This window comes from Melospiza melodia, chromosome 18, assembly GCF_035770615.1.
Source record: "Melospiza melodia melodia isolate bMelMel2 chromosome 18, bMelMel2.pri, whole genome shotgun sequence".
NCBI lineage: Eukaryota > Metazoa > Chordata > Aves > Passeriformes > Passerellidae > Melospiza > Melospiza melodia.
This window is the reverse complement of record NC_086211.1, coordinates 1386646-1411811: the sequence shown is the minus strand read 5'-3', so window position 1 is coordinate 1411811 and position 25166 is coordinate 1386646. Positions and strand designations below refer to the sequence as shown.

At 56.5% G+C, this 25166-nt stretch overlaps 4 protein-coding genes, 1 long non-coding RNA gene and 2 other non-coding genes across 7 annotated transcripts; 4 read left to right on the top strand and 3 right to left on the bottom strand.

The window, feature by feature from the left end:
• Positions 1-337: 337 nt before the first annotated feature.
• On the bottom strand, positions 338-8684 carry RPL3L (ribosomal protein L3 like). The gene is made up of 10 exons (XM_063171585.1): positions 8532-8684; positions 7393-7585; positions 6053-6221; positions 4832-4967; positions 3925-4111; positions 3072-3232; positions 2409-2510; positions 2227-2322; positions 1583-1702; positions 338-450 (listed from the first exon to the last, which is right to left on the bottom strand). The coding sequence occupies exons 1-10, from the start codon at positions 8532-8534 to the stop codon at positions 394-396; spliced, it is 1224 nt and encodes a 407-aa protein (XP_063027655.1). The 5' UTR covers positions 8535-8684; the 3' UTR covers positions 338-393.
• A 747-nt stretch (positions 8685-9431) lies between these two features.
• On the top strand, positions 9432-11165 carry NDUFB10 (NADH:ubiquinone oxidoreductase subunit B10). The gene is made up of 4 exons (XM_063171612.1): positions 9432-9634; positions 10307-10445; positions 10705-10844; positions 10959-11165. The coding sequence occupies exons 1-4, from the start codon at positions 9487-9489 to the stop codon at positions 11081-11083; spliced, it is 552 nt and encodes a 183-aa protein (XP_063027682.1). The 5' UTR covers positions 9432-9486; the 3' UTR covers positions 11084-11165.
• A 297-nt stretch (positions 11166-11462) lies between these two features.
• Positions 11463-13971, bottom strand: RPS2 (ribosomal protein S2). Its single transcript, XM_063171604.1, has 7 exons — positions 13813-13971; positions 13611-13700; positions 13085-13192; positions 12487-12660; positions 12234-12393; positions 11763-11854; positions 11463-11583 (listed from the first exon to the last, which is right to left on the bottom strand). Exons 1-7 carry the CDS (start codon positions 13966-13968, stop codon positions 11503-11505), a joined length of 861 nt encoding a protein of 286 aa, XP_063027674.1. The 5' UTR covers positions 13969-13971; the 3' UTR covers positions 11463-11502.
• On the bottom strand, positions 11954-12090 carry LOC134426729 (small nucleolar RNA SNORA64/SNORA10 family). Its single transcript, XR_010030028.1, has one exon. It is a non-coding gene; the product is annotated as a small nucleolar RNA SNORA64/SNORA10 family (small nucleolar RNA).
• A 282-nt stretch (positions 13972-14253) lies between the features above and the next one.
• LOC134426538 (uncharacterized) lies at positions 14254-14828 on the top strand. Its single transcript, XR_010029997.1, has 2 exons — positions 14254-14300; positions 14647-14828. It is a non-coding gene; the product is annotated as an uncharacterized LOC134426538 (long non-coding RNA).
• Positions 14456-14580, top strand: LOC134426731 (small nucleolar RNA ACA64). The gene has a single exon (XR_010030030.1). It is a non-coding gene; the product is annotated as a small nucleolar RNA ACA64 (small nucleolar RNA).
• A 1081-nt stretch (positions 14829-15909) lies between the features above and the next one.
• Positions 15910-25079, top strand: TBL3 (transducin beta like 3). Its single transcript, XM_063171564.1, has 22 exons — positions 15910-15979; positions 16129-16180; positions 16255-16350; positions 16559-16606; positions 17333-17474; positions 17568-17652; positions 18050-18217; positions 18590-18665; positions 18795-18891; positions 19511-19707; positions 19994-20135; positions 20470-20528; positions 21270-21373; positions 21750-21900; positions 22006-22236; positions 22396-22466; positions 22854-23010; positions 23370-23428; positions 23659-23762; positions 23902-23973; positions 24244-24402; positions 24875-25079. Exons 1-22 carry the CDS (start codon positions 15927-15929, stop codon positions 24985-24987), a joined length of 2436 nt encoding a protein of 811 aa, XP_063027634.1. The 5' UTR covers positions 15910-15926; the 3' UTR covers positions 24988-25079.
• The last annotated feature ends 87 nt before the right edge of the window (positions 25080-25166 follow it).

Here is a 25166-nt window from a genome sequence, read left to right as displayed (position 1 = left end):
GTGTGTGGGAGAGGCAGGAGGGGACAGGCAGGGAGCTGGGCAGAGCCAGGCCATGGGCTGGCCCAGTATTCCCAGTGGAAACTGGGGCAGAAGTGCTGGAACGTGCTCTGCTCTCTGCTGGATGAGATGGGGGAGACTTCGTGGTGATTTGGGTGAGAGGGAAAAATTCACTGGGAGGAGAGGAAAGGGAGGATCCAGAGGGCAGAGCTGGCACTTGGCTGTCCCAGTTAGTCCCCATCCATGTGGGCCAGTCCCAAATGCCACTTTTCCCATCCCCAGCTGCTGAGGAGCCTGAGAACAGGCAGGACACCCTTCCAGAAGGAGAGAGGAGCAGGCATGGCTTGGAGCCCCTTTATTGCAAATGCCCAGCCAGGCAGCCTTGGATCTCTGTCCTCAGAGCTCTTCCTGCACACCTGGCTTCTCCTTCACCAAATGTTTCTTCTGGGGGCCCTGGAAGAGAGCAGAGAGGAGAGTTTGGATTTAGGGACACACAGACCTGGCTGTGTCCGGGCTGTGGTGACCAGAAAGGCAGCTTGGGCCATCAGCTAAAAAATGGGATTATCCCACAGCAAATCAATCCTACGGGAGCAGGTGGCAGGAATTACTTGTGTCCCTCAACTTCCAGACAAATGTGATGTTTTACCACAGAGTCCATGGGGCAAAATGGCAAAGAAAAGAGCTGCACCCAGGTCAGACCTCCTCCTGTCACAGCAGCTCAGGCTGGCAGTGACACAAGAGGCTTCTGACACTGAGCTGAAGGAAATCAGCTTAACCTCTAAAGAGCTCTGCAGAGGCAGTGCCTCACCAATCCCCCTGGCAGCACTAAGGAGGCTTAGCCAGCTTCACATGGCATTTCTGGCTGACAGGCCACAGCCAGACCCAGTTTACATCTGCGTGGGACACAGACACTTGTTTCTTTCCCTTCTCCCTCTCCTGGTTTACTCAGTGCTTCCTCCGCTTCAGACTCAGACTCACCCCAGCCTGGTGAAGGCTGCAAAACTATTCAGGAAACTGCTGTGTTTGGATTATTTAATTATATTATTTTTTTGCCCTGGATTTAAGAAAAATACACTGCTTGGCCTTCTTGAAAGCTTGTGACAAAAGCACCATGAATCTGCATCTGAATTTGACCCAAACTTTTTTTCCTATGAGAACATTAAAGCTATAAATCATTCCAAACAAATCAAAGCAGTGCACAATTCTGAGTGAAAGGCACCATATGGCCAAGACAGTGCCTGCCAAGTTAACTGCTTGTTTAAAACTTCCCATGGTGAATGTGAACTGGTTGCCCATATGGTCTTTTATTTGCTGGTTGAGTTGTCTTGGATCACTCACACAACCATCCTGTTCTTCCTCAGCATCATTTCTGCTGTGTGAACGGAATTCATGGCTGCCTTTAGGCAAGAGAGCCTCAAACATTCACTTGGCTGTTGTTGTGTTGATGAACACAACACAGAATCATGGAATCATAGAATCCTGGGATGGTTTGGGTTGGAAGGGACACGAAACTCATCCAGTTCCACCTCCCTGCCCATGGAAGATGCTTGGTTGGAGTCAGACAGCGGCAGCCTGAGGAACTCACCATGAAAGCTCTCTTCTCCTGAGCCGTCTGGAAGCGGCCATGGCCGAATTTGGAAGTGGTGTCGATGAATTTGAGCTCGATGGCTTCGTGGGCCCGGCGGCTCGTGTGCACCAGCAGGGACTGGGAAAGAACAGCCACAACAGCAGGGGAAGTGTCACAGAACAGCTGCTCTCATGGAAGCGGGGCTGGAATATCCTCTAAAACATCCCCTCAAAAATCTGTGTTCTCACAGCGACACCCTGGGACTCAGATGGGAGAGAGCTTGCAGAGCTGCTCTTTGCTCAGCATTGCACAGAATCACAGAATCAGCCAGGCTGGAAAAACCTCTGAGATCACCAAGTCCAACCTATGACCTGACCTTGTCACCCAGACCATGGCACTGAGTGCCACATCCATTCTGTCCTTAAACACCAGGGACTCCACCACCCCATCCCTGGGCAGCCCATTCCAGTGCCCACTCACCTTGCTGTGACAACCCAAGGTTTCATTTCTGAAATGAACCACAGCCCTCAGAGCTCTCCAGCTCCATCCACCTGCTGACACTGCACCAAGGACCTGCCCAGTGTCCCTGCCCAGCACTTGGAGGGTTCTCCGTGTGGGGAATGTGCTCCCGGGGAGCTGCAGCCCATCCCAGGTGCTCTCACCTTGCGCAGGGTGAGCACGCGCTTCCTGGTGCCCACCACGCAGCCCTTCAGCATGAGGAAATCGTTGTTGACCTCCCCGTAGTGAGGGAAACCACCCTGTGGGGAGAGCAGAGGGGTGGGTGGGCAGGAGAGCTGGCTGGGAGGGTCAGGGGGGCACGGCCCTGTCACCCCTCAGCCCTCACCATGGGCGTGATGGTCTTCTCGGTGATGTCGTAGTGCGTCGAGGCGTTGTTCCTCACCACCTTGCCATCCTCCACGTGGATCCCGTGGCCAATGCGGTAAATCTGGGGACACACAGGCAGTGGGGATGGAGGCTCTCCTGCCCCTTGCTGAGGAGCCTTACAGGGTGCCAGAATCTCCCACAGAACAACGTGGTTTTTGTTGTCGTTATATTGCAGAAGCTCTATAATCAGTACATTGCAAGGGTTCCATATTGCTAGAGTTTCATACTCCTTCATGTTTCTTGTAGGCAGCTCCTCCAGGCACTGACCCTGCCTTGTCCTCACAGGAACCAACTGACTCCAGTTCTCAGTTCCCCCTCAACCAACCAATCCACTATTTTATAACACTCTTCTTATTGGCTAAAGGTGTGGCCTGTTAACATCAGGCCTGCTCATAATCTTTAATAATTGGTTCAGCTGCAACTCTTTAGTGGATAAGATCACATCCTATACCACCTTCATTTACCCATACCGAATTGCCCTACAGGTTTTTGGCATGCCCTCAATCAGCAGGAAATCACCAGGAAGGACATGGAGGTGTCCAGGGGAACATCCGTGAGGATGCAAGGAGCTGAGGGTAGCGTGGGGAGGAGGGTGTGACAGGATGGAGCCCCCTGGCCATACCTTCTTGTTGATCTCGGTGCGGTGGTGGTAGCCCTTCTGGCCGGCCCGCGCGATGGAGTAGCCCACGCGGGCCGGGTGCCAGGCCCCGATGCAGGCCACCTTCCGCAGGCCCTTGTGTGTCTTCCTGGGCAGCTTCTTGGTGTGCCAGCGGCTGGTCACCCCTGGGGGCGTGGGGACAGTCAGCAGGGCCAGCAGGGAGGGCTGGGGCTGGGAAGGACAGTCCTGTGGCTCCCCTGAGGGACATTCCCTGAGGGACAGTCCCATGCCTCTCTTGAGGAACAGTCCCATGGCTCTCCTGCAGTTATCAGAGGAGGCCGTGTTGGGAGGAGATCAGGAGCTATTCTCACCTCCCAGGGCTCTGATCAGACCTGGAGGTCCCACGTACACACCCAGGGATGCCCACACCTCTGCACATGTGGGGTTTGTGAAATTCGCACCATCACAGAATGGTTTGGATTGGAAGGGACCATAAAGACCATCCAGTTCCAACCCGTGCCATGGGCAGGGACATCTCCCATTAGACCTGGTTGCTCTATGCACTGACAGTGCCTCAGAGCCTCCTGGGAGGAGGCCTTCACTGGCCTTAATCTCAGGGGAAATCCTTCCAACAGAGATTACCTTGTCAGCTCCTCTGTATCTACACCAGAGGTGCCCCTGTTGGATTTTTCCCTTGCTGAGATTAAGGAAGCCGAGCCCTGCCACACCAGAACTGGATGTCATTCTTTAGATGCTGAGGCTTTTTGCTACTCCCTCTACAGAAAGTGAGGGGTTTTCAGCATGGTTAACACTCCCCTACCCCAAAAGCAGCTGCTGGGCAGAGCCCTGTGAGGAGCACAGCCCCAGAGCCCTGTACCTTTCATGCCGTGGCCCTTGGTCACGCCGATGACATCGATCATCTCGTTCTGGCCGAAGACACTGTGCACAGAGATCTGCTTCTCCAGCCTCTCCCGCACCCAGTCCACCTTCTCAGCCACCGTGCCCCCGTTCAGCTGGATCTCCATGATGTGGGCCTTCTTCTGCCTCAGGGGGAGCAGCCTCATCTGCAGCACACCACGCTTTAGGGTGGATCCTTGCCCCACGGACAGGAGGGTGCAGCAGGGATGGGTCCCTCACAATTTGTGAGGGGCACAGGGGTGAGCAGGGCCACTGCTTCATCTCTCTGCCACAGCCACCCCCTTTCATAGCAGCCCTGGGTCAGCAGCTCTTTATAGCTGGGATTTTATGGAGCCAACTCCTTGTCCTTGAGCTCAGAGTCCCTGTCTGGCCTTGAGCCAGCTTAGCTCTCCCCCAGACCCCAAAGCAGCCCTTAACTCCAGGGATCAGCATTAAAATGGCCCTGTGTGTATCCAGGAATCAGCATCTGGCAAAACTGTGCCTGCCCGTGGGGTTATTTTTGCCCAAAACATTTGACACCAATTGCTAATTTGAGGTGATCATGAGGTCCATTGCTGACACAGGACTCAGGACCTGCCCAGGCTCTGCCCTGCTCCTGCTCTCCTCCATGGGGTGTGTGGGCTCCCACTGGGGTGTGGGGGCTCCCCAGGGATCCCAAACCACAGCCCCCATGGCAGCCCTGGAGCAGAGGGCTGGGAGGGCTCTGGGAGCTGGAAAGGTCAGCCAGCACCTCCTATCCCCATCTCACACCCTCTGCTCTCTCAGCCCCTCTGACCCCACCAAAACACCCCCTGATCCCATTTCCAGGCCCTTCAGAGCCGAGGAAGCCCCCGAGCCCCCTGTCCCTGCCAGGGGGAGGCTCTGACCTGTGTGTGCATAATGACACGGATGACCTTGCAGTACTTCTTCATGGCTGCAAAATCCTTCTCCAGCTGCCTTTTCCCAGCCTCATCCTGCCATTTCTTGCAGTACTTGGTGAACGCCTTCTTCTTGCTCTTGTGCCTAGGGACAGGAGTGGTTTAGCAGCCTTCAGAGCTGATAAAGGGCTGGTGACACTGCAGAGAGGGGACAGGTCACCCTGGCTGCCACCTGCTCGGTGGCACAAGGAACCTGTGGATACCTGAGCCTCGCCCGACTGTCGGGACCTTGAGGTGGGAAGAGGGAGGTGGATAATGAGCCCTGAAAAGGGCTCCTTCAAGGGTAATTCAAACCTTTCTGCGTGAGGAATGCAGTTCTCTCCCACTGACTGACTCAGCACCGTCAGAACAGGCACAAAATCAGAGGCAGGAGAAAGCAGGGACAGAGCCTTGGGGTGGGTGCGTCCCCATGGCACTTACAGGGGATTCCTGCAGCCAGGAAATCACTTCCCTGCTACCTATGGGTACCTGAGCCTCACCTGCCGGCCAAGGGCTCGGTGGGAAGAGGGATGAGCATGAAAAGGGCTGACAGGAGCAAACAGGGATCAGCGTGGTGGGTGGGTCTCCATGGCGCTGGGACAGGAGACACAATTCCCACAGCCAGGAAATTCGTGTTCCCACTTCCCTCTCTGCTGAGGGGTGTTGATATTTATAGGGGTCAGGGGCCACATTCTGCATCAATTTTCCCCCTGGCAAATCTGCTTTCAGTCCAGCTCAAGGATTCTGGTTAACTGGGGAGCCGAGGAGCTACACGAGGGAAAAGGAACCTGCCACACGATATTGTGGAGAGAGCTAACTTGGTTCAGCTATTAGAATAAATTTACATATGCAAACGCTGCTCCCCAGCACCGGGCTGTCTGCAGTGTATCCCTGTGCATGACTAAACAGGCAGCAGGCTCACTCCTCGGGATCTGAGCTGTCTGGGCATCCTGGGGAGCCTGTGGGATTCCTGCCAGGGATCCCTCACCGGCAGCCCCACAGGAAAACCCCACTCTGGGGATCTCAGGAGGTTGGAAAAGCCCTCCCAGATCATCCAGTCTGACCTGTGGCTGATCCCCAGCTTGTCCCCCAGCCCAGCGCACTGAGTGCCACACCCTGGGGTGCCTTGGTCATCTCCACCACCTCCCTGGGCATTCCCAGTGTTTGGTGACCCTTTCTGGGAGCCCGTACCAGTTCTTGTAGAAGCGCCGGCGGCACTCATCGCTGATGTGCTCGGCAAAAATGGTCTTGAAATTCCTCAGGCCCTTGGGGGTCTCGATGTAGCCCACGACCCCCACCACCACCATCGGGGGCGTCTCAATGATGGTCACGGCCTCCACCTCCTCCCGCTTGGACACCTCTGCAGGGCAGCAAAGGGAAGGGGTGCTGGGCATCCTCTGGGATCGTTCCCTGAAGGATTCCTGCTGTCACAGAGAGTGCTGGGGGCGAGCTTGTGTTTGATCTCAGCCAGCCACAGCCTCCTCACATCCCAAACTCACCATCCCAGTGTGCACAGTTCCACACTCAGCCCATGCTGAGCTTTGACCATCAAGATGTGGACAGCCAGGATTTAACCCAGCGCTGTGGGCTCCACTGTCACGGACATATTTTATGAAAAATCCTTTTGCTAGGATTTTTTTTCTCCTGAGAAGCTGAGAGGCATCAGAAACGAAATGCAAGCAATAATTATCTACTGCTGTGGAATGCAACAGGTGCATCTGTGATTGGTCTCATGTGTTGTTTCTAATTAATGGCCAATCACAGTCAGCTGTATCGGACTGTCTAGTCAGTAACAAGATTTTATTATCATTCCGTTCATTTCTATTCCTTGCTAGCCTTCTGATGAAATCCTTTCTTCTATTCTTTTAGTATAGTTTTAATATATAATTTTCTTTTCATATAATATATTATTAAATTTTAATATATTTAATATTTTAATATATTTTAATATATTAAAAATATAAACTAATTTATTTTAATATATATGTAATATATTTTAAACATATTTCATATTTTAATATATTTTAATATAATATATATCATAAAATAATAATATGGCCAGTCACAAGATTTTATTATCATTCCGTTCCTTTCTTTCCTTGCTAGCCTTCTGATGAAATCCTTTCTTCTATTCTTTTAGTATAGTTTTAATATATAATTTTCTTTTAATATAATATATAATATATAATATATAATATATATTATATAATATATAATATATAATATATAATGTATAATGTATAATATAATTAAAATAATATATTTTGTTTAATATATTTTAATATATTAAAATAAATTTATATATTTTAATATATTTAACATTATAATATATTTTAATCGATTTTAATATAATATATATATAATAAAATTATAATAAATCAGCCTTCTGAAACATGGACTCAGGATTCTCATCTCATCTCTCATCCTGGAACCCCTGCAAACACCACCACACTCCACCCCCCTTTCCATGAAGAGCCTTTCTTTTCCAGGAGCCCATTCCCAGTTTCCCTCCCGCCGCAGCCCAGCCTTACTGAGGCCGGGCCGGTGCACCTCGCGCACGGTGTGGGTCATGCCGGCCTTGTAGCCCAGGAAAGCCGTCAGGTGCACTGGTTTGCTGGGGTCGTCCTTGGGCCAGGCCTTCACCTTGCCGCGGTGCCGGCGGCTGCGCTTGTGGGGCAGGAAGCCCAGGTGGCCGTGCCTGGGAGCCGAGAACTTGCGGTGGGACTGCGGAGGGGAACACGGAGGGAGCTGCGCGCTCAGCTCAGGGAAATGGGGATAAGGGAAACACGGCAGGAACACGACAAAAACACAACAAAAATCCTCCCTTTCAGATTGGAATGGCACGGAGGTTCTGGGCTCTTCACTGAGTCCCAACAGGACAGGGGTTTGTTCAAGCTTCTGTCACGTACATGGAAAATGACATAGAATATTGGAATGGTTTGGGTTGGAAGGGACCTCAAAACCCATCCGGTGCCACCCCTGCCATGGCAGGGACACTTCCACTGTGCTCCAAGCCCCATCACTTGAACACTTCCAGGGATCCAGGGGCAGCCACAGCTGATCTGGGCGCCCGTGCCAGGGCCTGCCCACCTCACAGGGGAAGGATTTCTTCCTAACACCCTTTCTAAATCTACTCTCTGTCAGCGAATTTACTAAATTTCTGGAGAAATGATGCCACTTAAATAAAAAACTTAAAAAAAACATTGAAGGAGAAGTTAATTCTTTACTAGGTCTGTCCTTCTCTGCTCTTAATGATAACAATTTATTTTGTATCCTCTAGCACCAAAAAGGCCTGCTTGGAATTCCTGGGCTTCATGTCATCAAGGCAAATGGCACAAAACAAGCACAGCCAAGGATTGGGAAAACAGGGGAAAGGACGCCCAGAGGAACTGGCAACACGAACATGCACAGGTTCTACAGGCACCTTGAAAGCCAGGTGAGAAGAGATAAACACATAAACCTCAACCACAAGCAGCGGAGAGTTAGTCCTGCACACACTGCAGCTCCTTCCTAGCTCAGATCAGTGCCAGCGCCCGGCTGTTCTTTCCACCAAGCTCCTTTTCCAGCCTGAGTGGAGCTCTGAGGATTCTGCCCCGTTCCTGTGGCACTACCGGGAGCACAACCCAGCCCTGCTCGCCGACCCTCGCACACACAGCAGCGCTCTACCAACCATGGGACGTCTTCAGGCCAGGCAGCAGCAGAGAGAGGCTGTCAGGAGGTGCCTCCCCAGATTAATACTTGAGATGGGAATGGGTCTGAAGACACAAATTTAGCCGCTCGCTTCACCCGCCGCGATATTCATTTCATTCCTGGCAGGTTGGACACGACAGTTGTGGTGTGGTAAAGGTCACTTGCTGCTGGCTCAGTTTACGCTGCTCCCTCCTGAACAACTCTGGTGTGAATGGCAGGAATTGGGGCAGTTTCCTGCATTAGGGACAGTTTCCAAAAGGAGCACCACACACCCAGAGCTGTGAACACCTGCACCAGGTACCCCCAGCACAGGCTGAGAGTCTGTCAGCCCAGGATTGTGAGCCTAGCTGGAAAAGAGATTGAGACAATGCATCTCCGAATCACAGAGCTGTTTGGATTGGAAGGAACCTTAAAAATCATCCAGTGCCAATTCCTGCCATGGGCAGGGACACCTTCCAGGGATGAGCCCCATTCACTCAAGCCGGGGTGTCCCTGTGTGCAGGACCCAATGGCAATGGCACCAGAGCCATGGGCAAGAACCGATCCCAGACAGTTCCACTGGACACGAGGCAGAACTTTATTCCTGTGCAGTGACCGAGCACAGATCCCACAGAGGGCGTGGAGTCTCCCACGCCGGGGATATCCCAAAGCCATCTGCTCCCAGCACTGCGCCATGGGCTGCGGGATGGCCCTGTGAGCAGTGAGGGGACAGTCGGGACCCGCTGTGAGCAGGGAGGGGACAGTCGGGACCCGCTGTGGGCTCTGCCGGCCCGCCCCATGCCGGGCTCCCCTCACGGATGACGCACACCCGCACTACAACTCCCGGCATGCCCCGGGGCCGCCGCCATATTCCCGCGCCCGGCCCCTCGGGTCGCCGCCATGTTCCCGGGCTCCCGCCCCCTCAGGGGTCGCCGCCATCTTTCGCCGCCGCCGCGATGCCGGAGGATCACGACTGGGAGGCGTACAAGGTGCCTCCGACCCGCACCCCCGTCTCCGAGAGGACCACCTCGGTGCCCAACCCCGTCGACTACTTCCAGAGCGCCTTCAACTATGTCCTCGACTCGCCCGTCACCTTAATCCGAGGTACCGGCAGGACGAGATACCCTTCCCTGTCCTCCTCCCCTGGGAGCTGAGCAGCGGCGCGGGGACGGGGACACGGGGATGGGCACACCGGACACGGGGCAAAGGCGTGAGGACACGGGCACCTGCACAGGCAAAGGGCACGCGCAAGGACACAGGGACACCGGTCCTGACAGTAACGGTAGAGGGACAGGACACTGGGACAGAGGGACACGGGACATTGACAAGAACACAGCATGGACACAGGGACATGGGACACAGACAGATACACACATGGCCTGGACAGAGGGACAGCGCAGGGGACATGAGACACAACATGGACACGGGCAGACATGGACAGGGGACACACGGTAGAACACAGCATGGACACAGGGACATGGGACACAGACAAGAACACAATATTGGTAGTGGGACAGGGACATGAGATGTCATGGACACTGTGAAGATACAACATCAGGACACAGCTCGGACACTGGGAGTGTGCAGGGGATACAGGGACAGAATGACACAGGACATGGGACACAGCACAGAGGGGCAGATACACAGCTGGGCATGAGCTGGACAGTGCGGAGCCACTGCCGCTGCCAGGGAAGGTGGCACTGGACAGTGCCAGCCCTGTGTGGGCTGTGCTGCCCTCAGAGCTGGGCCAGGTGTGTGACCGGGCTGTCCCTGCAGGCTGGATCGAGCGGTGGCAGAACAGGAACAAGTTCTACTACTACCACCAGAAGTTCCGCCGTGTGCCCGACCTGAGCCAGTGCCTGGAGGGCGACTACCTGTGCTACTACGAGGCCGAGGCTCAGTGGAGGAGGGACAGGTATGGCTGCCCCTGCACTGTCCCCGGCTAGCTCACAGCAGAGCACACAGCCCTGGGACCTGCAGCGTTTTGGGGGATGCTGGGGTGCTGAGGCACCACCTCTAGCCCACCCGTGGCACATCTGTGTCCTGCTGTCCCTGCAGCACGTCTGGGCATGGTGACATTAGGGACCAGGACACTGAAAATCCCAGAGCTGGCATTCCACAGGGCGTCCTCAGCACTTGGTTCAGTTTTTCATTCCTCACCCTGTTTCCTGCAGGATGGTTGATCAGCAGATTGTGGAGATAGTCCGGGAAAGGATGGCTGCGTGCAAGCAGAGGGAAGGGCCCAACCAGTTCCAGAACTGTGCCAAGGAGATGGAGCTGCTGGAACAGGTTACCAAGGCCTACCAGGACAGATGTGAGTGTGGCAGCAGCACCCAGGGCAAGGGCTCTGAGCCCAGGGAAGGGGCTCTGAAATCACATCCCACACTCATCATGGAGGCACTGCTCAGGCACCCTCTTTCTTTTTCAGACGGTGAACTGGGTTTCCATGGCAATGCACGGACATGCCTGATGAAGCAGAAGCACAGGATGATGGAGGAGAGGAAAGCAGCAGAAAATCCATGCCCTCCAGGCACTGGCTCAGGTCGGCCCTGACACAGTTCCTCCCTCCGTGGTGCTGGTATCCCAGTGCATGTTGCTTCCTTGGCCTCCACAATAAACAGATCTGTACAGCTGGGCTCTGTATTCATTCTTTGAAGAGTTCTGCAAGCCCTCAGCTCCAGGCACTTGGGGCTGCCACTGATGGGGTTTGCCCTCCTCTCCTCCATGAGCCTCCAGAACATTCTGTGTGCTGCTCTGCCCTGGCTCTGACTTCCCTCACTGAGTGAAGATGAAGTGCCCAAGGCCAGGCTGGACAGAGGTTGGAGCAGCATTGTTCAGTGTAAGGTGCAACTGGATGAGCTTCCAGGACCTTCCCAACCCACCCCAGGTGGTTTAACCCACCTGCCCCAACCCCCATCACACCAAGCATGGGTTCCTGGTTCTCTGATCTCTTTATTGACCTACAAAACCCCTTAGGTGGTGGCCACAGCGGCTGCCTGGGTCCTCTGCACCGACACTCTGGTGTGGGTCTTGGCCAGATGATCAGTGAACTCCTGCAAGAAACACCAACGGGGTTATTCCCCCAGACCCCTCACGGGTTCCTCAGCACCACTCCCACCCCTCGTGTGCACTGAGGTTGGGGTGGCTCAACTTTATAGCTACTGAACTTTTGGGTAGAGAAATCTGAATTTTAGGGGCAATTTTGAGTTCTAAGTTACCAAAACACTCTTACCTGGTAGGGAGACTTGGTGAAGACAGTCTCTTTCCAGAGGTCAGGAGTCAGGTAGCTGTAGGTTTTGGAGATGGCATCGAAGGTGGCTTTAGCTGCAGAGAGATGTCACACACTGTCACACAGTGCCCGCCAACGGCTGCAGAACCAGCCCACTGATCAACCCACAGTTCCAAAATAGCCCCCGGTTACAAAAATGTAGAACTTTGAAAGGATCAGGGAGACCAGGGAGGGCCTCTCTGATGAACCCACAAAGCTCAGGTTGCTCTCTCTCTCCAGTTACGACGATTACACCACGGCACACAAGTGCAATCGCGCAGATTGGGAGATCCGGGAGTGTTGAACCCCACAGCTCTGTCACCAACTCTGGCAGAACCTGCAGCAGCACTGACTGCACTGGCAGCACAAATGGAGCTGCTGTGCCCCATAGGTGACAGAACTGTCCCTAAACCCCGTGGCAGCCCCAGAGCTCACCGAAGTTGCCGAGGGTGGCCGTGCAGCCCCGCGCTGACGTGTAGCAGTCATCGATGCCGGCCATCATCAGCAGCTTCTTGGGGACAGGGGCGGACACGATCCCAGTGCCACGGGGGGCCGGGATCAGGCGCACCAGCACGGAGCCACAGCGCCCGGTGACCTGCGGGGACACGGCGGGGTCAGCCCCAAGCAGAGGGACACAGCGGGGTCAGTCCCAGAGCACAGCCCGGGGCCAGGCCAGCAGGACTCTCACCTTGCAGGGCACCGTGTGTGGCTTCCCGATCTTGTTGCCCCAGTAGCCGCGCCGCACGGGCACGATGGACAGCTTGGCCAGGATGATGGCCCCGCGGATGGCCGTGGCCACCTCCTTGGAGCACTTCACCCCCAGCCCCACGTGGCCGTTGTAGTCCCCGATGGCAACAAAGGCCTGCAGCACAAGAGGAGTTTTCAGTGCTCCAGCCAGGGCTATGCATGGTGGTGTGTGCTTAGCAGGAACTCACAGCTCACCCCCAAACCTTACACACAGCTCTCAAAACCCGTTTCTCCCCTCAGAGTTCATCCTGCAGGCAGAACCAGCCAGGCACTGGAATTCAATTCCTTGCTGCAGCCTCACTATGGTCAGAACTCCCCACAATTCTCCAACAGCACTCCCTGCTTACACCCAAAACTTCTCCATGAAAACCCAGCACTGCTGTGCAAGAACAACTGAATTTTGCAGTGTCAGAAAAGTTTTCTTAACAAAATACTCATTTACTAGATGTCACAGTAACAGAGATTTGGAGTGATTAAAATGGCTCTGAAAGTGCAGAAAGGGAGGTTGTGAGCAGGAGGCTCCAGAAGAAGGGGATTACCTTGAACCTGGTGCGCTGCCCAGCACGGGTCTGTTTCTGCACAGGCATAATCTTCAGCACCTCATCCTTCAGCGAGGAGCCCAGGAAGAAATCGATGATCTCCGACTCCTGCAAGAGTCAGCACTGAGCACACAGGAATCACACAATCCTGGAATGGTTTGGATTATTGGGGACCTCAAAGATCAGCTAATCCAACCCCATCCCAAGGGCAGGGACATCTTCCACTGTCCCAGGCTGCTCCAAGCCCCATCCAACCTGGCCTTGGACACTTCCAGGGATCCAGGGACAGCCACAGCTGCTCTGGGAATCTGTTCCAGGACCTCACCACCTTTATAGGGAACAATTCCTTCCCAGTATCCCATCTGACCCTATCCCAAATCCCTTTCCAGCTCTCCTGGAGCCCCTTTAGGCTGAGGTGTCCCCAGAGCCTTCCCTTCCCCAGATGAACAACCCCGGCTCTCCCTGCCTGCCTCCACCCCTTGGAGCATCTCCCTGACCCCTCCCTTCCATGTCCACAGCAACTCACCTTGATGGGAAGCGAGAAGAGATAAATCTCCTCAAGAGACTTGATCTTCATATCCTTGACCAGGCGGCCGAGTTTGGTGACAGGAATCCACTGGCAGAGAAACCCAGGGGCAAGAGTCACCAGGTGCCAGCACCGGCCGGGGCCCGGCTCTGCTGGCCCATCCCGGGGACTGGCAGCGCCCCCGTCCCCGCTCCCCACTCACCTCCTTATCCTCGGCTTTCCCTCCGCGGGCTCCGCGGCCTCTCCCGCGGCCTCTCCCGCGGCCGCGCCCGCGGCCCCGCAGCCCGGTCCCGAATCCACCGCGGAAGCCCCCGCGGGCCGCTCCCGCTCCTCCCGCAGCACCGGCGTCGTCCGCCATTTGCTGGAACAAAGCGGGACGTCAGGCGGGCGGCGGCGGGCGCGGATGGGGCCGGATGCCGGGCCGGGCCGCGCGGTGCCGCCGCCGCCGCTCCCGCCATACTTACGTGATCCCTCAGCGTAGAAGGCCGCGCCCCGGCACCGCGCGGTATTTATACTGCGCGGGCATCTCGCGAGAGCCGCGCCAGTGGGCCCTGCGCGCTGGATGAGGAATAACTGCGGGCTGGAACGGGTGGTTTGTTGTTATTTATACAGAGCGCGGGGCGGGCGCGGAGCCCGGGGTGTAGGGGCGCGCACGGGCGGAGCGCGCAGAGCGCGGCGCGGCGGCCACAGGTGAGGGGCTGGCGTGGGGAGCTGCGGGTGCGGGCGGGAGTGAGGGCACTGCCGCACCTCCCTCCTGCCCTGCGCCTTCAGCCGCTGTAAAACTGCTGGGAAATGGGAATGGTGCTGCCCGGGAAGGCGCTCCGGGGGCCGCGGTTGTGCCCGGCGCTGTCTGAAAATCATTCGGGGTCTGCGGTGGCCCCGGGTGAGATAACGGCGCCCAGAGCATCGGGAACATTAAGCTTATTTCCCACGGCTGTGTGTGGGGAATGAAACCCATGTTCCCATAAGCGCCGTGCCCGGCGGTACCGGCACCGCGGGGTGTGGGGCTGTGTCTGAGGTTTGTTCCCTGATCCAGGTGCCGTTCCTGGGCGCTGAGAGCGCGGCCCCGCCACGGGCTGGGCTGGGCTGGCACTTCACGGCGATCCCGTCCCCGGAGGAGCTGTGAAGAGCACGGGGCTGCCGTGATGGACGGGAGTCACAGCTGGGAACGATTCGGTTTTGTATTTTGATGTGCAATAAAAGATGAAATGATTAAAAGATGGAGCGTCTTTCTTTTTTCTCATTGTCCAAAGTTCTCCTTTACGCTGTGGTCAGGGAGGTCTACTTTACGCTTCCTTGCGGCGGGGAGGGGCGGTTGTGCTGGAGAACGCTCCGGATGGCGGAAAAATGCAGCGCAGGGGCCGCTCGGGGCCGGGCTGTAGCCACTGTCCCGGAGGAACCGGGATTTCTCATCCCGTTCAGCGGGGCCGGGCTGTGGCCGCTGTCCCGGGGGAACCGGGAATTCTCATCCCGTTCAGCGGGGCCGGGCTGTGGCCGCTGTCCCGGAGGAACCGGGATTTCTCATCCCGTTCAGCGGGGCCGGGCTGTGGCCGCTGTCCCGGGGGAACGGGGATTTCTCATCCCGTTCTGCGGGGCCGGGCTGTGGCCGCTGTCCCGGAGGAACCGGGAACTTTTGTGCCGTTCTGCGGGGCCGGGCTGTGGCCGCTGTCCCGGAGGAACCGGGATTTCTCATCCCGTTCTGCGGGGCCGGGCTGTAGCCACTGTCCCGGAGGAACCGGGATTTCTCATCCCGTTCTGCGGGGCCGGGCTGTGGCCGCTGTCCCGGGGGAACCGGGAATTCTCATCCCGTTCAGCGGGGCCGGGCTGTGGCCGCTGTCCCGGAGGAACCGGGATTTCTCATCCCGTTCTGCGGGGCCGGGCTGTGGCCGCTGTCCCGGGGGAACGGGGATTTCTCATCCCGTTCTGCGGGGCCGGGCTGTGGCCGCTGTCCCGGAGGAACCGGGATTTCTCATCCCGTTCCGCGGGGCCGGGCTGTGGCCGCTGTCCCGGGGGAACCGGGATTTCTCATCCCGTTCTGCGGGGCCGGGCTGTGGCCGCTGTCCCGGGGGAACCGGGAACTTTTGTGCCGTTCTGCGGGGCCGGGCTGTGGCCGCTGTCCCGGAGGAACCGGGATTTCTCATCCCGTTCTGCGGGGCCGGGCTGTGGCCGCTGTCCCGGGGGAACCGGGATTTCTCATCCCGCTCTCCGGAGCGCTCCCCACGTGGTGCCGGTGGCGCCCGTCGCTTACGTCACTGGGGACCGGAAGAGTTCCCTCACTTCCCGGAAGTGGTGACCGGAAGCACGTGGGCCGCGGCCATGGCGGACACGGACCCGGCCGCCGCCGCCGCTCCCGTGCGCTTCAAGAGCAAGTGAGGGACCCGCGGGACCGGGCTGGGGCTGCGAGGGCGAGCCAGGGGCCGGGCCGGGCTGGGTCGGGCTGGGCTGGGACCGGAGCCCCCGGGCCGCCGCCGCCGCTCCGCTTTAACGGAGCCTCCCGGCGCGTCTCTTTCTCTTCCAGTTATGCCGCGACGCGCAAGATCGAGCCGTTCTACAAAGGAGGGCGAATCCAGGTAACCCCGGCTCTGGAGGGACATCCCGGCATGTCGCGCCTCCCGGCTCTAACGTTCCCCATCCCTTTCTCCAGATCAGCCGCGATGGGAAGTTCATGTTCTGCCCCTGCGGGAGCAAAGTCAACGTGATCGATGTGGAAACGGGAGCGGTGCTGCACAGCCTCCAGCAGGTGACCGGCATCCGCCTCTCCTGGGCGGCTTGCGAGGAGCCCGGGGGGTTTCTCGCTGTGGATACAAAGCTCCCGGGAGTGAGGAGCGCAGGGAGGGGGGAACCAAGCAAGCACAGGTCTGGGGTGATCAGCAGAGCCCTTGGAGAAGGGAGCTCGGAGATCCCTGCAGGGATGGTTCAGCTGTGGCATTTCCCCTCTGTTTTCCCAGGATGAGGAAGAGGATGTCACAGCGTTCGTGCTGAGCCCTGATGACGAGGTGGGTTTGTGCTGGGGGCTGTGAGCAGCCTGGGACAGGCTGAGCCAGGAATGGGGGGAATTTTGGAGTGTGTATGCAGGGCCAGGGCTTGGACTCGATGGTCCTTGTGCATCCCTTCCATGGTTCCATTCCATGCCCCGGTGTGCTTCCTGAGGTGCCCTGGGAGCTGTGGCTCACACCCACACCTGTGGCTCACACCCACACCTGCCCAGAGCCTGAGCTCCCCCAGCAGCTCCCTGTGCTGTGTGGCACTGACAGGAGCCCAAACCCATCCTGTGCCCAGGCTGTCCCTTGTCCCCATGTCCCCAGGTGCTGGTGACAGGCAGCAGGGTGCTGTTATCCATGGTTAGGGCTGTCCCCATGTCCCCAGGTGCTGGTGACAGGCAGCAGGGCGCTGTTACCCATGTCTCAGGCTGTCCCCATGTCCCCAGGTGCTGTTACCCGTGTCTCAGGCTGTCCCCATGTCCCCAGGTGCTGGTGACAGGCAGCAGGGCGCTGTTACCCGTGGCTCAGGCTGTCCCCAGGTGCTGTTACCCGTGGCTCAGGCTGTCCCCATGTCCCCAGGTGCTGGTGACAGGCAGCAGGGCGCTGTTACCCATGGTTAGGGCTATCCCCATGTCCCCAGGTGCTGTTACCCGTGTCTCAGGCTGTCCCCATGTCCCCAGGTGCTGGTGACAGGCAGCAGGGCGCTGTTACCCGTGTCTCAGGCTGTCCCCATGTCCCCAGGTGCTGGTGACAGGCAGCAGGGCGCTGCTGCTGCGCCGCTGGCGCTGGAGGGAGCCCAGGTGTGAGCGCAGCTGGCGCGCCGTGCACACCGCGCCCGTGGCCACCATGGCCTTCGACCCCACGGCCACCCTGCTGGCCACAGGTACGAGCCACCCTGTCCCAGGGCTGTGCCCAGCCTGGAGCTCCCACGGCTCTGCCCTCCAGAGCTCAGGGCTCCTCCTTCCTTCTCTTCCAGGCGGCTGTGACAGCACCATCAAGGTCTGGGACATGGTCAAGCACTACTGCACACACAACCTGAAGGGATCCTCTGGAGTGGTACAGTAAGGAGCTGTGCTGTTTGTCAGTCCCTGCTGTGCTGGGATATTGAGATTGAGGTGCAGTTCTGGAGTTAATGCAGCAGGAAGGCAAATTCCCAGCAGGTTCTGGGCTCTTCCTGCTGTTTGAGAGCAGGGTTATGGCTGGCTGTGCCCAGAGAGGAAACAGTCTGGTCAAGAATTTTCGTGGAGTTGTTTCACAGAATTTTCATGGAATTGTTTCACAGAATTCTCACAGAATTCTCACAGAATCATTGGGCAGGGACACCTCCCAGTAGGCCAGAATGCTGTGAGCCCACCCAAGCTGTGCTGCTGTGGGATGTGCATGGTTTAAAGGCTGCTGTGGGATGTGCATTATTCAGAGGCTGGGGTTTATTCCTGTGCTGTCCTCTGCCCTGCCCAGCCTGGTGCAGTTCCACCCCGACATCTCCCGCCTGCAGCTCTTCTCCTCCTCCATCGATTACAAGATCCGCATCTGGGACCTGAGCTGCAGCAGGTGTGTGGCAGTGCTGGAGGGACACTTCAGTGCTGTCACCTCGCTGGCCTTTGCAGATGGGAGCAGCCTCCTCAGGTATCCTGGCAGGGCTGCACCTCCATCCATTCACTCCTGCGGGGCCTGGCTGGCTTCTGCTCTGAGGGGAAGGGGTGGTGCTGGTGCTCGGTGGGTGTGCGTTGGAACCATTGAATGGTTTGGGGTGGAGGGACCTTAAAGGCCATCCAGTGCCACTCTGCCATGGGCAGGGACACTTCCACTGTGCCAGGGTGCTCCCAGCCCCATCCCACCTGCCTGTGTTGCTGGGAATATCCTGTGCTGGCACAGGGAATGCTGCTGCTCTCTCTCCCATGGCCTCTCCAGAGAGGCGTTGAGCTCCCACAGTGCCCCATTTGCACCCAGGGCCAAGCTGGACAGGTTCAGCACTAAAACTGAGCTTTCCATTTGCAGCTCTGGCCGTGACAAGATCTGCATGGTGTGGGACCTGGAGAGCAGGCAGAGCAAACGAACTGTCCCTGTCTACGAGGTGAAACTGCTCTTTGTCCCTTCCTTTGAGGCCATGGTCTCCCTCTTCAGGGTCTGCATGCTGTGAAATCAGGTTTCTCCCCCTTCCCAGGGGTTTTCAGCTCAGCCTGTGCCTCTCTGACTCTTGCAGACCGTGGAAGCTGCTGTGCTGTTGCCTCAGGAGGGAGACTTCTCTCAGCTGGGTGTGAAGAATCAAGGGCTGCACTTTGTCACAGCTGGCAGCAAAGGTGAGTGACACTGAAGGGTGGCACTTGGGTCACTTCACTGCTGTTGTTGCCAGGCTGTGTGTTCTCCATGGCAGAAGCCTTGGGTGGAGAGCAGAGCCTGCTCCTGAGCTCCTTGGGCAGGGTGGGTGAGCAGGAACAGGATGGAACAGGCACAGATCCAATTACCACTCATACAGATTTATCTCTACATTCAAACTCGATGAGTTTGAGTGAACAACCAAACCCTTGGGGCTTTTCCAGCCACTGCAACCTGCCCAGTCTTGCCTTGGAGCTGGGTGGCTTTTCCACTGTGCTTTGGATGGTGTTCCCTGGACATGCACTGTGTGAGGCGGTGGCTCTGCCATGGTTTCTCCTGTCTGTTCCCTGTGTGCAGCAGTGGCTCTGCCACGTTTTTTCCTGTTTTTTCCTGTTCTTTCAGGCATTTTGAGGGTGTGGGACATGGCCACAGGTGCCTGTGTGCACAGCCAGGCTGTGCCCTGTGTGAAGCAGTGGCCCTGCCATGGTTTCTCCTGTCTGTTCCCTGTGTGAGGCAGTGGCTCTGCCGTGGTTTCTCCTGTCTGTTCCCTGTGTGAAGCAGTGGCCCTGCCATGGTTTCTCCTGTTTTCTCCTGTTTTTCCAGGCATCCTGAGGGTGTGGGAGGCAGCCTCGGGTGCCTGTGTGCACAGCCAGGCCGTGCCCTTCGCGCTGCGGGAGGAGCCCAGCGAGCGCAGCCTCTCCCAGTGCCAGTTTGTGCCCGCCAGGAACGAGATCCTCACCGTGTCCATGGAGCACAACATCCTGTTCTACGATGCTCAGAGCCTGCAGCTCAGGAAGCAGGTGACAGCCCCAGCCTCCCTGTCCCTCTGTCCCTGCTCCAGGACCAGCTGTGCTCTGGCAGAGGCACCAAGGGCACCCCTGGCTCCAGCCTGCTCTGGGATTGCTCCATGGGCAGGGAATTCCACTGCTTTGGGGGAATGCTGCCCAGAGATGAGCACAGGAGGGAGAAAGCAGAACAGACTAAGCCAGAAATGCCTCCTGTGTGTAGAAGTTACAGACAGTGTGAAATGAAGAGCAGCCACTCCCACCTCCCCTTCAGCTCCATTTCCCTCTTGGGCCGTTGCAGCTCGCAGGATACAACGAGGAGGTGCTGGATGTGAAGTTCCTGGGCCCTGGTGACTCTCACATCGTGGTGGCCACCAACAGCCCCCAGCTGAAAGTGTTTGAGCTGGCAACGTCCCACTGCCAGATCCTGTATGGGCACACAGGTGGGTGACGGCCCTGCCTTCATCCAGCTTCTCCTGGAGCTCTGGTGGAGAGCAGTCCCCGAGTTCCTGGTGGAGCAGCACCACAGCAGGTTTGGGAGTTGTGTGGGGAGAGGATGTGTCCCTTTGTCCCTGTCCCTGGCAGTGAGATCAGTGTAAGCTGGAGCTGAAGGTGCAGGTGAGTGACAGGCTCAGTCCTCAGGGACCAGCATGTCCCAGACCTGTCCCCTGGCTCATTAACTGGGCTCATTAAGCACTGGGCTCATTAACTCCCCCCTTTCTGTTGTCCCATCTCAGCATTGCTCTGCACCCACCAGCTTTTATTTCTTCTCTTTAGAAACAATCCTGGCTTTGGACATCTTCAGGAAAGGCCTGATGTTTGTCACCTGTGCCAAGGTGTGTCACTGTTCTCCATTTAATGAAACTCTTCATTCCTACTGAACCTTGTGGGCAAAATTACGTTATTTTAGGAATCCAGAAAGGGTTTTCTGTTCATACAATCTCAGTCTGCTGCATGCCCCAAAGGGGTTCTCCCCCTGTCCCTTTTTAACATTGTCCCTGGGAAAATTGGTTGTATTTTATTTTATTGGCCTGAAGGAGATATTTCCTTCTCCAAACATTCTGGTTTGGTGTTAGAGTTCAGAAAAGTTGTTAGTGTGAGATTGATGAGGGAAACAACAACAGACAGAACAAGAGGACACAGTCTCAAGCTGTGCCAAGGGAGATCCAGGCTAGAATTAAGGGGGAAGTTTTTCACAGAAAGAGTGGTCAAACACTGGAATCATCTACCCAGGGAGGTGGTGGAGTCACCATCCCTCGATGTGTTTAAGGGAAGACTGGATGTGGCACTTGGTGCCATGATCTGGTTGAGGTGTTGGAACATGGGCTGGACTCGATGATCTTAAAGGTCTCTTCCAACCTAGAAATTCTGTGATTCTGTGAAAAGGTGCTAAGCCCTGACAGAGCCAAACCCAAAGCTCTGAGAGAAGCAGCAATAACCCTCCATGCTGGAGCCCCAGGGCTGATGTTGCTGTGAGGTTCAGGCTGGAGCAGCAGACACCAGCGGGGCTCAGGGATGGGGTGAAAGCTCAGGGAGCTGCTGTCCCCAGCCAGCTGAGGCTTTTCTGTGCCCCCCAGGACAGAAGCGTGCGGCTGTGGCGCATGGGCAGGGCTGGCAGGGTCACCTGTGTGGCACAGGGCCTGGGCCATGCCCACGGCGTGGGCGCTGTCGCCTGCTCCAGGTAACACACGCTGGGCAGGGAGGGAGGGAGGGAGGGAGGGAGGGGAATGTCCTGGGGGTGCTGTCCCCTCCCAGCTGTGCTGCTCCTCAGCCCTGCTCCCAGCTTCTCCTGGTGCCTGGCTGGGAAGGGATCGTGGGGTGGTTTGGGTGGGAAGGGGCCTCAGGTGTCATCAGTGCCACCCCTGCCATGGGCAGGGACACTTCCCCTGTCCAGCCTGGCCCTGGATGCTCCCAGAAATGGGGGAGTCCCTCTGAAAGAGCTTGGAGAGCCGTGAAACCATTTCCCACAGCCAGCAGTGGCTGAGTGTGGGGATCCCAGTCAGGGAGGAGAAACCACGGAGTTGTTTCCCTGCCCCTGATGCTTTCACTGCTCTCAGGATGAAGGAAAGCTTTGTAGTGACCAGCAGCCAGGACTGCACCATCAAGATCTGGAACATCCCGGAATCCCTCACTTCCAAAGCTAAAGCAGCCTTGGTCTCCAGCCCAGAGCCCCTCCATGCCAGGGTCACTGAGAGGGGCCATGACAAGGTACAGCTCCAGCTGATCTTTCAGTGCTTCAGCCTCTGTTTGTTCAGTGTCCCACAGCCAGGCCTGACCCTCTCCCTCCTCCTCCTCCTCTTGTGGCTTCCCCAGGACATCAACAGCGTGGCAGTGTCCCCCAATGACAAGCTGCTGGCCACGGGCTCGCAGGACAGGCTGGCCAAGCTCTGGTCCTGCTCCGACTGCTCCCTGCTGGGGGTGTTCTCTGGGCACAAACGTGGCATCTGGTGCGTGCAGTTCTCCCCTGTGGACCAGGTCCTGGCCACCTCCTCGGCCGATGGGACCCTGAAGCTTTGGGGACTTCGGGATTTCAGCTGTCTGAAGGTGATGAGAGCTTTGCCTCTTGCCCTGGGCAAAACCTTGGGGTTCCTCAAGGATCCTTCCAAAATTTGGGGCTTATTCCTTCGGGCTTTGGGAGTAACTGGGATCCTTTGGGGTCTCTCCAGAGGCCTGGCACTGCTGAGCTCCCTTTGTGTTTTGCAGACCTTTGAGGGCCACGATGCCTCAGTGCTGAAGATCATCTTTGTGAGCCGAGGGGCTCAGCTGCTCAGCAGGTTTGTGCCTGATTCCAGAGTCAGGGAATGTCTGAGCCCATCAGCAGCACCAAGAGGAAACACTCCTGTGTCCAAAGAATCTTTGGACAGCTTTATAGGAAGGTGCCATGTTTAGGCCAGGCTTTCTGTGGAGGTTATTTTCATCTTCCTCCTCTCCAGGTGTCCCATGGGTTCCATGTGGCTGCTGTGGCATTGCTGGGTTGGGACAAACTCAGTGACAAAGCTAAGGGTGCATCTTGCCCTCCACATTTTTGGTTAACTCTGCTCCTGTTTGGAAGGAATTGGGATATTTGTTCAATTCATTCAAGTCCATCTGATATTTGAGGTGTGACAGAGCAAGAATGGATCTGTCCAGTGATTCTTTCTGTTGTGTTTCTCTTCCAAAAGTGGATCTGACGGTCTCTTAAAACTCTGGACAATTAAAACAAACGAGTGTGTGAAAACATTGGATGGTCATGAGGACAAAATCTGGGGCCTTCACTCCAACAAGAAGGATGACATGGTCGTGACAGCCTCCAGTGACTCCTGCATCACCCTGTGGCAGGTACAGCAGGGGCTGCCTCCTCCCTGGGTTAATAATGGGGGTAGTTGGAGAGCTCAGGGTCCCAGTGGCTTGTTTTTCATGTGTTCTCCTTGTCTGCAGTGTGAAATTAGGTTAACGAGGCTGACCTTGGGGTTTGAGGGTATTTTTTGGCCATTCTGTATTTCCTCAGAGTAGCAATTGGGCCCCAGCAATGAGCTTTGGAGGGAAGTTGGAAATTTAACATTTAAATTACTTGACCCCAAGATTAGATTTTGCTGCAGAAACTGGTCCCACATCACTTGATGGCCAAATCAAAACCCTTCTGTATTAAAGCAGGATTTGATAAAGTTTTAACCTGTTTGTTTTTTTTTTTTTAATAGGATGTGACTGAAATTGAGGAGAAAGAAGCACAGGCTAAACAGGAGGAGCAGATTATGAAGTGAGTTGATCTTGTGTCATGAAGAGCTGTGAAAGGCAAACTGTGCAGTGGAACTGTCCCCACCTGGAGCCATCCAGCTCCACCTGATCCCAATATTGGAGTGAGGGCATTTATTGACGAGCACCACAAACTCCTTAACTTTTATTTCCAAATCTGCTGCTTTTTCTGTGGTTTTGGTTTTTTCAGCACCTGAAGATTTGTCTCACTCTCACTCCTGATTTGTTTTCCAGAGAGCAGGAGCTGTCTAACCTTCTCCATGAGAAGAGGTTCCTCAAAGCTCTGGGCCTGGCCATCTCCCTGGACCGGCCGCACACGGTGCTGACCGTGGTCAAGGGTGAGTCCAGGGCATTTCCTGCCCTCCCTCCTTCCCTGGACACCCCTTCCAGCCAGCTCAGGGCAGTAATTACTCTGAAATCCTGAGTTTTCCCTGAGTGCCATCACCAGGGTGTCCCTGCTGTGGTTTCTCTGCCCAGCCATCCTCAGGGAGCCCGAGGGGAGGAGGCGCCTGGAGGAGAACATTGTTCGGCTCCGCAAGGATCAGAAAGGTTTGTGGCATTGCTGAAGCGCTGAAAGTGTCCAGGTCAGAGGCTTTTCTGTCACTGAAATCAGAATGCTGCAATCCTGGGATGGTTTGGGTTGGGAGAGTGTTCAGTTTTACACTCTGCCATGGGCAGGGACCCCTTGAGTAGAGCAGGACTGGCCTTGGGCACTTGCAGGGATGGGAAGTGGGACCTGAACCTCGGTGAGAGCCCAGGGATGTTTTCAGTGTGGGCTGTGCTGTGTGCCAGCCTGGCCAGGCTTCCTTCCCCCCACAGAGGCCGTGCTGGCCTTCCTGGTGACGTGGAACACCAACTCCAGGAACTGCCACGAGGCCCAGGCTGTCATGGAGACCCTGCTGAGGCACGAGGCCCCCGACACCCTCCTGCAGTTCTCAGGAATCAAATCTGCCGTGGAGTCCCTGCTGCCCTACACAGGTGAGGCCCTGTGGGGACAGGAGGGGCTGGCTTGGGTCAGGGATCATGGAATGGTTTGGGGTGGAAGGGGCAGGGCAGGTAATCCACTCCTGCCATGGCAGGGACACCTTCCTTCCACCATCCCAGGGTGGGATCCCCATCCCAAGCCTCAATGTCCAGCCTGGCCTTGGGCACTGCCAGGGGCAGCCACAGCTGCTCTGGGCACCCTGTGCCAGGGCCTGCCCACCCTCACAGGGAACAATTCCCAATTCCCAATGTCCCATCCATCCCTGCCCTCTGGCACTGGGAGCCATGCCCTGTGTCCTGTCCCTCCATGCCTTGTCCCCAGTCCCTCTCCAGCTCTCCTGGAGCCCCTTCAGGCCCCTCTGGAGTGTTCCCTTGTCCAGGCTGGCCATTCCCAGCTCTCCCAGCCTGGCTCCACAATCGAGGGCAGGGTTCTGGTGCCTCCCTGAGCCTCCTTCCCTCCCTGCAGAGCGCCACTTCCAGAGGCTGAGCCGCCTGCTCCAGGCCTCCACCTTCATCGAGTTCATGTGGCACAACATGAGGCTGGCAGATGTGGCCCAGCAGGACCAGGGCACTCTGTGACCCTCCCTCCTCCCACCAATTGCTCTTTCCAAAGAGCTTTTCCCACCAGGATTTTTACTCCTGTATTTTATAATAAATGTTTTCATTTCTAAGCCAAGTCTGACATTCAGTCTCCTCAGGGATGAATGAAAGGAAAAGGTCATTTCTTTGGCCAAGCCAGGGTTTGCGTTTTCACACCC